Consider the following 15412-nt stretch of genomic DNA (forward strand, 5'->3'; position numbering starts at 1 on the left):
GTACATGAGAAGCAGCTTGTTGCTGAATGGTGAATGTTAGAAGTTTTTCTGGGCCTACTGAGTCAGACTTACTGTAATAGTAGCCTCTCACTTATAAGGAGGACATTGACGTCCTGGAGCGTGTTCAGAGAAGGACAATGAAGCTGGTGAGGGATCTGGAGCACAAGTCTTATGGGGAGCAGCTGAGGGAGCTGGGATTGTTTAGTCTTGAGGAGATTCAGGGGAGACCTCATTGCTCTCTATAACTGCCTGAAAGGAGGTTGTAGTGAAGTGGGGGTGGATCTCTTTTCTCAGGTAACAGCGATAGGACAAGATGTAATGGCTTCAAGTTGCTCCAGGAGAGATTCCGGTTGCATATTAAGAAAAACTTATTTTCAGGAAAAGTGGTGAGGTAATGGAACAAGCTGCCCAGGGAGGTGATGGACCACCCTTTGGGGAGTCATCTACTCTTTCCAAGAAAAGTGGCACTGAGGAAGGTGGTTTAGTGGGCATGGTGTTGGTGGGTTGATGGTTGGACTAGATGATCTTAGTAGTCTTTTCCAATCTTTATGGTTCTGTGATTTCATTTTACAAGGAAAAAGGAAATAAAAAGGGGAAATAGAGATGAAGAGGGCTGCTGTTCAAAAATCTGTACAGAACAGGAAACTTTATTTTTTAATATAAATCCTATGAATTACAGGGAGAAGAAGAGGGATGAGAATATTCTAAACCATGAGGAAATTATTGTCTAATGTCTATTCTTACCAATGTCCTGTTCAGTATTTGCCATGACCTTGCAGCGACCCTTATTCCTTGGAGTTGACTTGATGTGATTGAACCTGAGGCAAATAAATTCTAATATTTGTCCGAAGTGCACATTTGCTCATTATCAAGGTAATATTCGTTTCCTTACACAAGCAAAGATGATGTTAAAGTAAAAAATGTGTAACAGTTCATTAATATCTCATAGAAGAATGTAGACTGTGAACAATATCCTTAGTATTCATGAGTAATATTGTCTAGTTTTTAAAAAGGCACACGAACTTAAAGAGAGAACTTGCATACATACCTTAAAAAAAAAAAAAAATCAAAATGTTTATTTCCATACATATAAAAGCCAATTGCTTGATTCACAAAATTTGTTATAAAGATTTTTGAAAAAGTGATTATTATTTGTAAAAAACCTGGATTTTGCAAAGGTCACAGGCTTTAAGATACTTTGTACAGGTTGATTAAATTGGATGATCTGGGATACTAAAATTTAAAACATTTGATCAATTAGCTGTGGAATGTATTTTGAAGGACTGTGTGGCATTTGGTAGCTAATGTAAGTTGGTGGCTTCAGTCCATTTCCTTGTTGACTTGTGATTGCATCCCTCATAAATTCAGCATTGTTGAGCCAGTATTTTAAATTAGAATAACAAATGAATTGTTAATTCCTTCAGGGAAGGGCTGAGAGAGCTGAGGAAGGGGGAGAGTGGGTGAATGTTTGCACTGAGGGAGTGGATAGACAGAGAATTTCAGTTTTCTGTGCAGCTTGTCTGACTCTGTTTAGTGATTGTTTGTTCCCTTTTTAAAAAGTATAGCTAGGGCTCTGGACGGCCTGATCTAGTGGTTGGCAACTCTGCTCACGGCAGGGGCTTTGGAACTACATGATCTTTAAGGTTCCTTCCAATCTAAGCCATTCTATGATTGATCATTAAAATAGACTCATTAGTTCTTAGGCTATGACAAAGGTATCATTTCGGTTGGAAGGGACTTTTAAGATCATCTAGTTCCAACCCCCCTCCTGTGAGTAGGGACACCTCCCTCTAGATCAGGTTACTCAGAGCTCCATCCAGCCTGGCCTTGAATGCTTTCAGGGAGGGGGCATTTACAACCAACCTCACTGGGCAACCTGTTCAAGTATCTCATCACCCTCACAGTAAATAATTTCTTTCTAATATCTCGTCTAAATCTACCCTCTTCCAGTTTACAGCTGTTTCTCCTTGTCCTGTCACTACATGCTTTTACAAAAAGTCCCTCCCTAGCTTTCCTGTAGGCCTCTTCAGGTACTGGAAGGCCGCTTATAAGGTCTCCTCGCAGGCTTCTCTTCTCCAGGCTGAAGAGCTGCAGCCCTCTCAGTCTGTCCTCATAGGGGAGGTGCTCCAGCCCTCTAATCATTTTCGTGGCTCTCTTCTGGACCTACTCCAACAACTCCAAGTCCTTCCTGTGCTGGGGGCTCCAGAACTGGACACAGTACTCCAGGTGGGGTCTCACGAGAGCAGAGTAGAAGAGCAGAATCACCTCCGTTGACCTGCTGGTCACACTTCTCTTGATGCAGTACAGGATACAGTTGGCCTTCTGGTCCATGAGTGCATACTGCCAGCTCATGTTGAATCTTTCATCAGTCAGCACTCTCAAATCCTTCTCCCAGAGCTGCTCTCAAGCCGTTCTCTGCCCAACGTGTATCTGTGTTTGAGAGTGCCCAACCCAAATACAGGACCTTGCACTTGGCATATTAAACTTCATGAAGTTGGCATGGGCCCACCTCTCCAGCCTGTCCAGATCACTCTGGATAGCCTCCCTTCCCTCTAGTATGTCAACTGCACCACTCAGCTCAGTCATCTGCAAACTTGCTGAGGGTGCACTCAATCCCACTGTCCGTGTCACAAAGATGATAAATAGCACCAGTCCCAACACAGATTCCAGAGGAACGCCACTTGTCACTGGTCTCCACTTGGACATCGAGCTGTTGACTGCAGCTCTCTGAGTGCAACCATCCAGCCAATTCCTTATCCAGAAAGTGGTCCATCCATCAAATCCATTTTTTTCCAATTACCAAGTATAGGGAACTGTAGTTTTTAACTTAATAAGGAAGGAAGGACTTAGTTGTTTTTTTTTTTCCCTGGAAAGTGTGATTTTCATTGATAATCAAGCTCTGTGGTGGTGGCCATCTGATGTTTCTTAGGGTGCAGGCAGATGTTTGGATGTCTTTTGTCTCAAAAGAGTACTGCTGATCCTCTCAGGCTGTTTGTTAGCCATTGGGAAATGCTGTGCATAACCCTTCTAAAATCTTTTGGCGTCTTTTTCACGTACCTCATCTCTGGTCTTTCGGAGATTCCCATACAATTTTATTCTGCAGATGCTTACTCTTGAAATCTCCCTCAGCCCCTGCTTTTCTCTGTCGGATCTTCCTTTGCCTCTCTTGCCATTTTGCATTGCCCAAAAAGATGGTGTGAACCCTAGTAAGCAAGCCTGAGGATGGACTTGCTGATCAGTTACTTTTTGTTTGCTCTGATGTGAGGGATGTGGTTTTTCTCGAGTCTGGGAAAAAAAAAAAAAAGTGTTCTGTCTTCTGGGAAAAAAGAAAAGCACTTGGGAGGAGAGGGGCAAATCTTTAAAACAGATGTTTATAAAATAAAATAAAAACACACATGAGTGATGATTCATTAACAAGTACACTGATTCTTCAGATGAAGCTACATTTCCTCAAAAATTGAAGAACTTTATAGTATCCTAGACCAGATTTGCTAGCAACTGGAATATCCCCTGTGCTCTCATTTTTCTTTTCCGTATTGCAATTTCTGACTCCAGTCATTAATGTCTGTCTGCAGTTTCCATTTGCTTTCACATATAGAATGCTCTCTTTCTTTCTCACTGTCTGGAAAAGGACTTCAGAAGAAGCCAATACTTGAAGTATGTTGTGTGATGGGATATATTTATTCTTCAGGGAAGAATTTAGTAGTCTGTGAAGTCTCCGCAGGTTTTCTGGAAAAGCAGTAACTAGCCAGGAGACTTCAAGAAAAGGTGAAATAGGGTCCTGGTTCCAGTAAAAGGGGCATCTTGTAATGTGCAACCCAAGAAGTCTGAGGAAGCAAAAAAGTGAATTAAGCCACTCTTATGCCTTTGTACTTCTGATGAGGTTTAGGTGGACACACAACCCTGTCTCTGTTTTCATGAGTTGCCTAGACTTCTGCTTCCACATTACACTTCCAGGCTGCAAACAACATGATCATTATGGACAGGTACAAGGTGGATCTAGGTGGTGTGAAAGGGGACTTTTTCAGGTCCTTGATTCTCTCTGTACTTGGAACAATAGACCATCAGTTTTACAGGTCATAGTAGTTGAATGTTGCTGAGGCATTATGTAGGTAATTGTCAAAAAAAAAAAAACTACCAAACCCAGCTGTGATTGAAGAAAAAGCCATGCAATAATACTTCAGTAATCCCTGAAAAAATTCCATGTTCTTGGAAATACTTTGGAGATGGACATTTTAAATTGGAACGATAGTGGGAGGAGGAGCAAAGTTTTTATGAATTTTTTAAGAAAAACTGTGTTTTCTGAAGGCTCTTACCTTCCTTTCTTGCCATCTTTTAGATGAGAAAAAAAAAGGAAGGATAAAAAATACATTGGCAATGGTCGAGAGTGCTATGAGGGAGGTAGGTTGTAGGAGTGTCAGAGTTGTGGGATACAGTTTTGAGTGTAGAGCATAATGGAATTCTTTAGTGGGTTAGTCGTCTTTACAAAGTGTAGCTGCTTAGCCCATAGAAACAAGGAAGAAATATTAAACCTTGGTTTGAAACCAAGTCCATCCATCTGGCAAAAAGTAGGAGTCTGTAAATGGAGGAAGAGGCATTTAACAGTCAGACTCCTGTGGGAATTCAACTGGGGATGAGGAATAAGAAGTGAGCCAATAATTTATGTATTGGAAGATGGAAATTTGAAGTAATATCTTTCTATAAAGGCTCCAGAGGCTTCTTTTTTTTATCCCACACAACTTCTGTAAGAATTACTTCGCAAACCATTGCATTTAGAGAGTTATAATATTCCCCTTCAACAGCAGAGTGAAACTGAAGCTCGTGTAGGAGAACTTGGTGTGCTTGCAGTTGCTAATTTCCTAGAGTATGCTTTCGTACATGTAAAATCTTTATGTCTTCTGTTGTCTTTTTCTTTATGGACACAAGATGGGCTTTCTCAAAGCAGAAGGCTTCATTCTACAGTGCTGTGATGTGTCCAAATGTTGCTGGAGTCACGAGTGCTCAATTCCTGGCAGACCCAGATATGCTTTATGAGTGAACTGGGACAAACAGCGTCCTATCCCAGATTATATTCAATAACTAGAGAAAATCATGTGTTTTGGCTCTTCTATCTCTAACTGCTACTAGAAATTCTTTTAACTGTATGTTGACAAAAATGAGGAAATATCACATACTAAGGTTTGTGACTGAATGAAATGTTACAAGGAACTGAAAATTAAAAATTTTCCAGAGTATTCCACACATACACCCCTGGTTTATCATTTTCATTATGATAAGTGAATTTTATATAACATCTGGGGATTGTTAGCCGTCCTGGACCCATATTTCAGAGTATAAGACCACTGAAATTTTCTTTGACAAATGAGAGCTCAAATTCACTTTTCACCTAAATGTTCAGTTGCTTTCCCTCTCAAAAATGTGATATTGCCCATAATGCCCTTAAGCACTTTTTCATATCAACTAAGAGCTAAAGCAGGTGGCGTTGTTTCCTTCTCTCAAAGAGAATAGTTTGTAAAGTGATTTTCCACTTAAAAACAAAGAAAGAATAACATATTTGCATAAACTGCAATCACTAGTGTGGCAGTGGGTGGGTTGAGCGCACCCTCAGTAACTTTGCAGACAACACCAAGTTGGGAGGCAGTGTTGATCTGCCAGAGGGGAGAAAGGCACTACAAAGGGACCTGTATAGACTGGATGAATGGGCCAAGGTTAACTGTATGAGCTTCAATAGGGCCAAGTGTCGGTCCTACATTTTGATCACAACAACCCCAAACAACCCTACAGGCTTGGGGAGAAGTGGCTGGGAAGCTGCCTGATGGAAAGGGACCTTGGTGTACGGATGGATAGTGGCTGAATGTGAGCCAGCTGTGTGCCCAGGTGGCCAAGAAGGCCAATGGCATCCTGGCTTGTATCGGGAATGGTGTGGTGAGCAGGACTAGGAAAGTAATCCTGTCCCTGTACTCGGCATTGGTGAGGCTTCATCTCGAGTGCTGTGTTCAGTTTTGGGCACCTCAGTACAGAAGGGACATTGAGGTGCTGAAGCAGGTCCAAAGAGGGGAAACAAGGCTTGTGAAATGCTTGGAAAATATGCCCTATGAGGAGAGACTGAAGGAACTGGAGGCTGTTTAGTCTGGGGAAAAGGAGGCTGAGGGGAGACCTTATTGCTCTCTTCCAGTATCTGAAAGGAGCTTACAGCAAGAGTTGGTCTCTTCTCACCTGTGACAGGTGACAGGACGAGGGGAAATGGCCTCAAGTTGCACCAGGGTAAGTTTAGGTTGGATATCAGGAAACACTTCTTTACAGAAGGGGTTGTTAAGCACTGCAATAGGCTCCCCAGGGAGGTGATTGAGTCACCATCCCTGACTGTGTTTAAAAGCCGTTTGGATGTGGTGCTCAGGGACATGATTTAGCGGAGAGTTGTTAGGGTAGTATGGTTAGGTTGTGGTTGCGGTTGGACTTGATGATCTTGAATGTCTTTTCCAACCAGAGAGATTCTATGATTCCATGATCGATTAAAAGCTCAAATATATGCATAATTTTTTAAGAAAGCATTATTACACGATGTAATAATTGTGGCTCAAACTTTTTTGTCTTCTGAATCTTTAGAGGATGAATGTAATAGCTGATGAAGGCATTTACTGGAGCTCTGCTTGTGCTTACAGTTTTGATTTGTAAATATGCATGACTGTATTATTCAGTTCTGGTAGCTCTGAAAATGCAGAGTAACATGGCAGAGCCTGGTAAAACAGGATTTCTTCTTTCAACACCATCTCCTTTGCAGGTGGAGGATTTGAGTATAAGATTGTTTTGAAAATTCACATGAATATTTTTGCATGCACGATTTATTTGCTTCTACCAACATAATTCAGGTAGTTAGATTTCACTGGCAAGTAGAAGTAAAGTCAAGACACAATTCTAGAATTACATATCTCTAAATTGGGTGAAAGAAAAAGATCCTAGTAGATGACCATTAGATCCTAACACTTGTGGATTTATGTTCTCCATTTTAAGTAATACAGCATATCAACCTTCTAATGGGGTGAAAAATAGCCCACAATATTTAAGCTCAGTAAATATTTGTGGGTTTTTTTTATGCCTTCCTAAATGTATTCCATGATGAAATGACATGTACCCTACTAAAGAAATTACATTCTATTCTGCTTTATATTTTGATGGTGCTTCATGGTGTACATGTACTAATTCTGTACCTCTCAAAAATGATGATGAGGGAGCTAACATGGGGCACTGGAACTTCTAGAGCCCTCTGTTTGAAGTCTCTACACTTCTGTCTCTACTCTGAGCAAAATAATAGAGAGAGAGAGACCTAGTAAAAGTGTAAATGGGAAATGATATAAACATTCAGTCTCATCAGATAAATTTAAAATCATAGGTGCTTTTTTTATTATTTAAATTTCAAATAAAACCAAGACTAATCAATACCTGTGTACTGAGAACAAGTGGGAGCTCTGTCCACTGACATGAAAGAAAGCTTGGAGATGAAGGTGAATGGGACATTTAAATGAAAGATATGTGACGGGTTACTCTTAAGAGGTCTTTGCTTCCACGCTACCTCACCCTTCAGTTCAGAAGGGCTTTCTTAATACTATATAAGAAATCAGTCTTATTCCACTTTTCTTTACTGTTTTTAACAAGACCTGTACAGCTTCTTCATTTATAGAAATGTCTTCTATTTTTAAATAGGTCAGGGGTTAGATCTTTGAATAGACAAATAAATGTCAATCCATGTTAATAACTGTTCGCACATTTATGCCTGATCTAAAGTTAATCTGTTAGGTTACTTTATTAGGAATATAGTTTCAAGAACCTTTTTTTTCTGTCTTATCAATCTTTGCTTTTTTATTTTATTTCCCTCCTTTTTGGCTACTTGCATAGGAATGTTGCTTAAATAGGTAAAACTGAAAAAAAATGAAGTTTTTTACATATATGTAAGGGAATAAGTCTATTCTCTTTGTGACTGTTTCAGCATAGTGTGCCATGATAGCTAGCTAGCATGTTTTTAAGCTACAAGGAAATGAGTTTGTTTTCCCGTGGTAATATTGCATATGCTTCATGTTTAAGTCAGTAAGAAAAATTACATTATTTAAATGTTTAGAAAGTTTGTGTCATGAATCTTCAATATGTATTTTGATCACAAAAAATATTTTTCAGATTTCATCTCTGCAATTATGTAAAATAATAGCGATGTTTTGAGTTTGTTTTTGTTTTTAATATTTTCAGGTCTTTTTTCAAAGTTAACCTGAATTTCTAAAGTAACTGAGGCCATTCTGTTTTCTGCAGTACTTTGGAAGCTTGCTTGTAATATTCTGTGTTGAACTGGCCTGTGGTGTTTGGACGTATGAGCAGGAAATAACGGTGAGTCAGAAAAGGAGACTGCATGTTTTCAATGGAAGAATACAAAAGATTTCCATTAGCTAGCTGTTTTCTAATTACTGTAATATTTATCTTTCTTCATTCTACTGACCAACTAGTTTCTATTTTCATGTGATTGGCTTTGTTTTGTTTTGTTTTTTTTCTTAAAGTGTGAATCCTTCTGCGAATGCACATCTATCTAGAAGGTCCTTTTTGGGTTTCTCCACATGCACTATGTATTTGAGAACCAAATCCTGCAGCCCCTGATTTATTTAAGAACTGTATTTTTTAGTTAACTCTTGCTTAGATGAGTTGTCATCGAAGCCAGTGGAAATTTTAAGGATTAGATATGAACTTCAGTTTTAAAGACAAGTATTTGGAGAAGGGGATGTGAGAATTTGTAGGTCTTTTGTTTCAAAATTTTTTTCATGTTTTAAAGAGCTGTAACGCAGTGTATTATATTGTAAACAGACAATGTGTTCAAGAAAAGACTTGCTACCTTCTGAAATTTTTGCACTGCCTCCACAAGCTATAAATGCCAGTTTTAAGCTAAGCATGTCTTAGCTATAAAACACACTTCCGTAAACTCATGAAGAGGTTTTAATCTGTGTCTAGTTTTTATAGCTGTACCTGTCTGTAGTTTTCAAACTGAAGACTTGTAACCATCATGCAAGAAAATGGGTCGGTGTTGAGCAAAAACTGAAACAAAATGTTATTACGCTGGGTGTTTTTGTATCTTTTTTTCTTGTATTCATTTTGTACATTTGTATGAGTAGAATAATGAGTATTTTTCTCTGAGCTGCCCAAAATACGCCCAACAGACTGGTCTTCTCAGCAGTGTGTAGCATTACATTGCAGTAAGTTGGGAGGTAGCATTCTTCGTACTTATACTCTACTAAGGAATTTCTGTCACATCTGAAGTTTGAAGTTACGTGGCAGCATTTTAAATATGAATTCATTCCCTTGCTATACAGATCTTAACAAGATGCTCTAAAGTAATAATTATTGAGACTTTTATTTTTTAATGATTGAGTCCCTTTACTTTAAATGTTAGCCCATAATGATGCATTTTAAAACTGGAAATCTAGATGGAAGGCATGCTTCCTCTTATAAGTACAGCTGCCCTCTCCAGAGTTTTGATAAAGATGATTGTTATAACTAGCATCTTTTTAAAGAAAGCTAGTCAGTAGAAGGTGCCTAAAATAACATAACCTTCAGTGCACCAATATGTGCCTTTATTGTTCAGAAAACCTAAAGTTATAGGTTTTAGTGTAGCCTCCAAGCTTTCAGTTGTCTGCTATGCTATTGAAACCTCAGCCCGGAACATTTTAATAAAAGCCCAGTTAGTCTTACTGTATATGTTAAGGCATTGCTTATATATAAGGTGATGCTGCTCTCAGAAAAACCTTTCCCTCAGTCCTTCTCCCCCAGGGAAGCAGTACTGAGCTCAGTGTTTTCATCTTTGGTAGTGGGGCACAGTGAACCCGGTTATTCCATACTTTCCAGGTCTTCCTCTCTCTCCAAAGAGAGTATGAACATTGAACATGGAAATATAACCGAAAATTCAGAACAGAAAGTTCAAAAATTGCTTTTCCTTTTCTCTTCTTATTTCCTTTTTTGCCTTTTTTCTATACCCTCTGAAACCTTGTTCTCTGTTTTCTCTTTCCATCTGAATATCTTTCCTTCTCCTTCTTTGTTGTAACACTGGTTCTTCTTGTGTAACGAGGTGGGCCAGACTCAGGTTTCCTGCTGCTCACATGCAGAAGAAATTTGGTGGTTTGGAAGAGCACAGCGGTTTCTCAGTGATTTTTTTTCATACCTGTTCATGTCATTTCCCTGGAGCGTGCTTTCTTCTGCACTCCTGTACTACACTGAGATAAGAAGAGTCCCTTGTATCCCAAGGAAGTGACTTACTGTCATGTTGATTTCAGCATAGCATGAAGTCTCAATAATATCTTGTGGATTTCAGAGAATCAGTTAGCATTAGTATAGGTGGGTGTGTGATGTTGTCAAAATGTCAGTGAGGCATAGCCACATCTGCTTATCCAAAATGGTCTTTCTTTGGCATGTGGTCAAGTCTGCTCTAAGAGCTCTTACATAAACAATTTTCCTTCCAACTTGTGATAGCTCTCAGCATGAAGCATGCCTTGTGACTGATTTTCCCACCCACAAAATTGAAAGGCCAGTATGGGTTCTCAGCTTACTTGGGCATTGGTCAAGCCTTAATACTCATTAGAAAAATAATAATGAACAAGCAGATGTGAACAGCAGACTGAGCTTTGTAGAACTGATGCTAAATTTAAACCAATATCTCTAATTTTTCTTTATCTACACACTGCATGAAGGTAGTGGTGGACAAATTAAACAAATGGTGTACAGTCAAACAAATGAATCTCAAGATTCTGAATTGTTATGCAGTACTGCACACGAGTTGCCAGGAAACTATTTAATAGATATATTGAAGGCCCTCGTTTGACATTTTGACGTTGTGGTAACAGTCAAACACATGGGTTTCAGTGTCTCTCCTTAGTTCCAGAATTCAAATTGCCTTCCCGCAGTGGAGTTTTAGATTGCTTTGTTTTTAATTTTCTTCTCTCACTTTTGGATATTTTTTTCCCCCGTTTCTCATTGTTTTCATAAAGAAGTTGAATGCCTTGTGTTACGTGCGTAATCTTGGACTGTATTCAACTCAAATAAGATAATAAAATAGCCTAGCAAATATTAACTTAATTGCAGTGATATCAAATACTGTCAAAGAAAGCAGAGTACTGATTTCCATTGCGGTATAAAAAAGAAATTAATCGAGTGCAAAAGCAAATTATTTATTATAGTGACCAGTATAAATGTTTGCAATGGAAATATTCTGTGATACTCTTTTCATTAGTATTTTTAGTAGTGTATTGCTGATGTATTTGTTTTTATGTGAACAACTGTGAGTTCAGAGCTCTATAGCATAAGAAATAAAATTCTGCAAATTGAATTGTGTTAAATTTTTGGGTTATTGTTGTGATTTGACCTGGCAGGTGGCTAAGTACCACACAGTCATTTGCTCACACCTCCTCTTTTCAATATATTCGTATTCAAAACTGTAGTTCTCAAATGCTCTTATTTGGTTTGTGGGATCTGTCAGCCACTGACTGTTCCTGTATTTCTGTAGAGCATCTGGGATAACAAGGTCTGGGCTTCTTGGGAAATGTTCTGATTTTTTTTCTCCTCAGGTTGCATTATTATTAACAGAGTGCTGTTACTGTTTGCAGTACCTCAGTCATAGCCACTAGAATAGCTTGGCTCCTCAGCCATCCAAATGAAAGCCCTTATTACAATTGTGATTACTTTCACCATGACTACTATGCCTAATGGGAACAAGGCACTACTCAGCATGAGTGGTACACGTGCCTGGAAGAGCACTACAAAGTCTTCAGATCTGTATTTTAGTCTCACAAACTGAAATTTATGGTGCTTCAATAGAAGCCTGTTTCTTACCTTGCGTCTTAACTGCACTTCATATCCAATGACAGAACACTTATTTGCTTTATGTCTGACCAATTGCTTGTTGGGGATCACCAGCTGAGAAGCTCCTCACTTCTAAATAGTCAGATTTTAAAAAGCATTTTAAGAATTCTTCTTTTAGAGGCAAAGATTTACAAAGGCATGTGAGAAGAAAAGTTTCAGAGGCTCTCATTGTGTGGTGGATTTCAGTCAAAGCCTGAAAGCCGCTGGCAATGCTCTGAGGGTAGAATCCATCTAAATTAATTGCATATATTTAGAAGATAGACATTTAAATCTGAGTTTGTCACCTCTGACAGTGAATTGGATTTGAGACTTCAAGGGATACTTCTTCTGCCTAGAGTAAAATATTTATCTTGAGATAAATTGTGCTGGACAGTTGCCTGTTTCTTCCTACTGACTAAGATGATAGCAGAGGTAACTAAATTGGGGCAGATGAATTCTGTCCCTGATCACTGGGTTGGAGCTTGGTTAAAATTTTATGCCAGATAACATCTGTAAATTATACAGTCAGACTTTATGCACTCAATCTCTCTGAAACACAACAGCTTCTTCTCCATCATACACTATGCTAACAGCAAAAGATACAAATATCTGTTTCCTGCTGTTATAATAAAGGCTTGTAAAGATTCGGTGTTGCATAAATTGAAGCATTTATTTACATGTTTTATTTAAATACAAAGTTATTTTAGTCATTGCATTTGAAATACCACAGAACAGATGAAAGTGTTTGGAGCCAGAAGCGCAGTTGAGCCATTCATCAGTTTTCTGTTGTGCCGATCTCTGTTCTTTATTTGCTTCAGGCTCCAGTACAATGGTCTGATATGATCACTCTGAAAGCCAGGATGACCAACTATGGCCTACCTAGGTACCAGTGGCTGACACACGCTTGGAATTTCTTTCAGAGGGAGGTAAGAAGACAGTTAATTTGTGAACAGAATACACACCTAGTAATTGTTATTTATCTGCTAAAGGAAAAGGATGTTTTTTTAAGTGAGTACATGAATGAAAGTTGAATAAAAATGTGTAGCGATAGTGTCTTTTACGTCACTTGATATCCAGCTTCTGAACTTTTGTAGGCCCTAAAGCCATTATTACGTATCTTTTACAATTTGATTTCCCATTCTCTTAGAAATTATATGTATTATTCACAGGACATGCTGTAGCTTTACCTAATGTAGGTAGGTGGTTATAGGTTTTCTTGTGTTTAAGGTCAGTATGTTTTAAAGACCTGCCACACACATGAAAAGAAAAAAATAAATTAAAAATGACTACTGATTGGTACTGAAGTAGTGGACTGTCATGACAATCCAAATAACTTATTTCTGTTTAGTCACACATTTAATTCTTAATATCATCAAAGTACAAGTCAAGTACAAGTCAAAGGAGTCAGAATGCCTATCTCTAGTTACTGTACATAATCATGAAGCCTAATTAAAAATAATACTTCAAAAGATATTAACATTCTGTTTGCACATGCAAAAAATAAGAATGTTGCTAAATTCAGTTAAATTGCTAGCACTGTCCTCTCTTTTGCCAGTAGTATTGGGACACCAATACCTTTTAGGATTATTGCAAACATTAAAAATATGATGTATATGGAATTGAAATTCTTCAGGTAAAGTATGCTATTATAATATTAAACAGTCTTCCTGTATGCTCTTTTAGCTTCTCATGGAGCAGCCATGTCCAAGATATGTGGTTATCTGCAATTGAGTGGGGAAGGAAGTTTGTTAAAAGCTGCCAACTCTGTCTCTTTGGCTGAAGTTAGAGAAGGGGATCAGAACTTTTATTTTGTTTGACCAATGGTTGGTTAAAACAAACACACCAAAAAGCTGCCTTGTTTATTCACTGGTTTGCCTGATAGCCTACTAAAATTCAGAACTATTTTTAAAGAACAAAGTATTATGTTGCAAAAACATGAAATTTCCTGAGGTAAAAGCCATTAACTCCAAATTCAACTCACATGCAGGAAGAGAACTCTTTAAATGCCTGTCATTGTGCTGCCTTAGTGAATTGTTGAAATCTATCATTGTAGCACAGATTTCCTGTTTATTTAAACATTTCCTGGCTGCATTTGATTAGTCTATATTTATACTAAAACCTGAAAGAAAAAATGAGGACTACATGAATTTAACATCCCTACCCCCATCCCCTGCCCTGGTTATTCAAGTGCTATGTCAAAGAGTAATCCTTCATATGCAAATAGGGTATTTATGTACCTGGGGTACTGCATCTTGGTTTAAATGTGTAGGTTTGTTAAATAAAAAGCTGCTTTTTATGCTTCTGGTTGTTGTAGTGTCATAATAACAGCTGGTTTTAAAGTGAATGCTAGTATTAAAGCTTCTGCTTCTATGCCAAGAAGCTGTGCCTTAATTCTTCTGGGGGAGAAGAACTGATTTTAAAAGTTAAATTGCCTTTGTTCCATCTGTGAGAAGAGGAATGATTTTGAGAAAGTTTGAAGTGGTCTGAAAAGACTCCTCCACCACTCCTAATGAACTGATGAAGTCTAATTTTTTGTTTTGTTTGTTCATAACTCAGATACTGAATGTGAGAGCATGATATGTCTTTTATGCTTGAATGATCACACAGCATGAGGCCCTTCTCTAGTCAGCATTATAATTTTTTCAGTCCCTAAACTCAGCTCTGATAGTCTCTGTCTTTTTTCTTCTGCATCTTTTTCCTATCTGAGAAAGATGGGAATTGTATTTCCCCACTCACACCACCATCACCTTCCTTACTGGTCTAATATCAGAGTTTTACCTATGCTAAGGAAGATAGGAAGGGGGTTATTTCAAGTCAGGAAGGAAGAACTGTCAGGGGAAAAAAGAGATTTAAGAATAAGAAGAGAGTGTTCAGTGAGGTCCTCTTTACAGTTGCAGTGAGGAGACAAAGCCCAAGCTTTCATTTCAAAAGTCTTGTGTTGGAATTCAGGGAGGATTTTGGCTAACTAAAGAACCGATAAAACAGACGTTGAAGCTGTGGTAAAAGTCAGAAAAGGGAAGAAGTGAGATTTGTAAGAGGTCTGGTGTGCAAGCATCGTGTCTGGGCACTGATCTGTTTGATTGTGACTGAGAAGTGAAGTAATATACAGGAATCTGACTGTGAGTTGGGAAAATGTTGATTGGGTTATTACCAGGTGACGAAGTGCAAATAAAGAGGAGGTGAGGAGGACATTCAGACAGACAGCACCATTTTGTTTCTCCAGCAAGGCATTTTCTCAGTTGTATCAACTCCCTGTCTGATGCCAAAAAAACAATCTGATACAGCTGCTTCAGCCATTTTTTATGTGAATGCAGCTGGGAATGTGGTAGGCCAGTCATTTGGCTTTAAATCTCCTGGTGTGCTTTTCAGAGAAGATGACAGGTTGTTAGTCCTGGTGGTTTTTTATAGCCAATTATGGCTCATCTGCTTTGCAGCCAGAGTCCCTACTTTTATGCTTGGTTCTGTTGCAGTGTTTATTTTAGTATGATACCCTCTTCTTCTGTTTTTCCTTTCAGTATTTGTGATTTCTGTACCTTTTTTTTTTTTTTTC

General features: G+C 38.5%; 1 protein-coding gene across 2 annotated transcripts in view; it reads left to right on the forward strand.

Moving 5' to 3' along the window:
- Positions 1–15412, forward strand: part of TSPAN12 (tetraspanin 12) — a 46740-nt gene that overhangs the window by 22944 nt on the left and 8384 nt on the right. For both annotated transcript variants that reach the window (XM_010706428.3, XM_031553199.1), the window contains exons 4-5: positions 8299–8373; positions 12681–12788. In XM_010706428.3, the coding sequence (XP_010704730.1) occupies positions 8299–8373; positions 12681–12788 (183 nt within the window). The remainder of the gene's footprint in view (positions 1–8298; positions 8374–12680; positions 12789–15412) is intronic.

This window comes from Meleagris gallopavo, chromosome 1 (assembly GCF_000146605.3).
Source record: "Meleagris gallopavo isolate NT-WF06-2002-E0010 breed Aviagen turkey brand Nicholas breeding stock chromosome 1, Turkey_5.1, whole genome shotgun sequence".
NCBI classification, from domain to species: domain Eukaryota; kingdom Metazoa; phylum Chordata; class Aves; order Galliformes; family Phasianidae; genus Meleagris; species Meleagris gallopavo.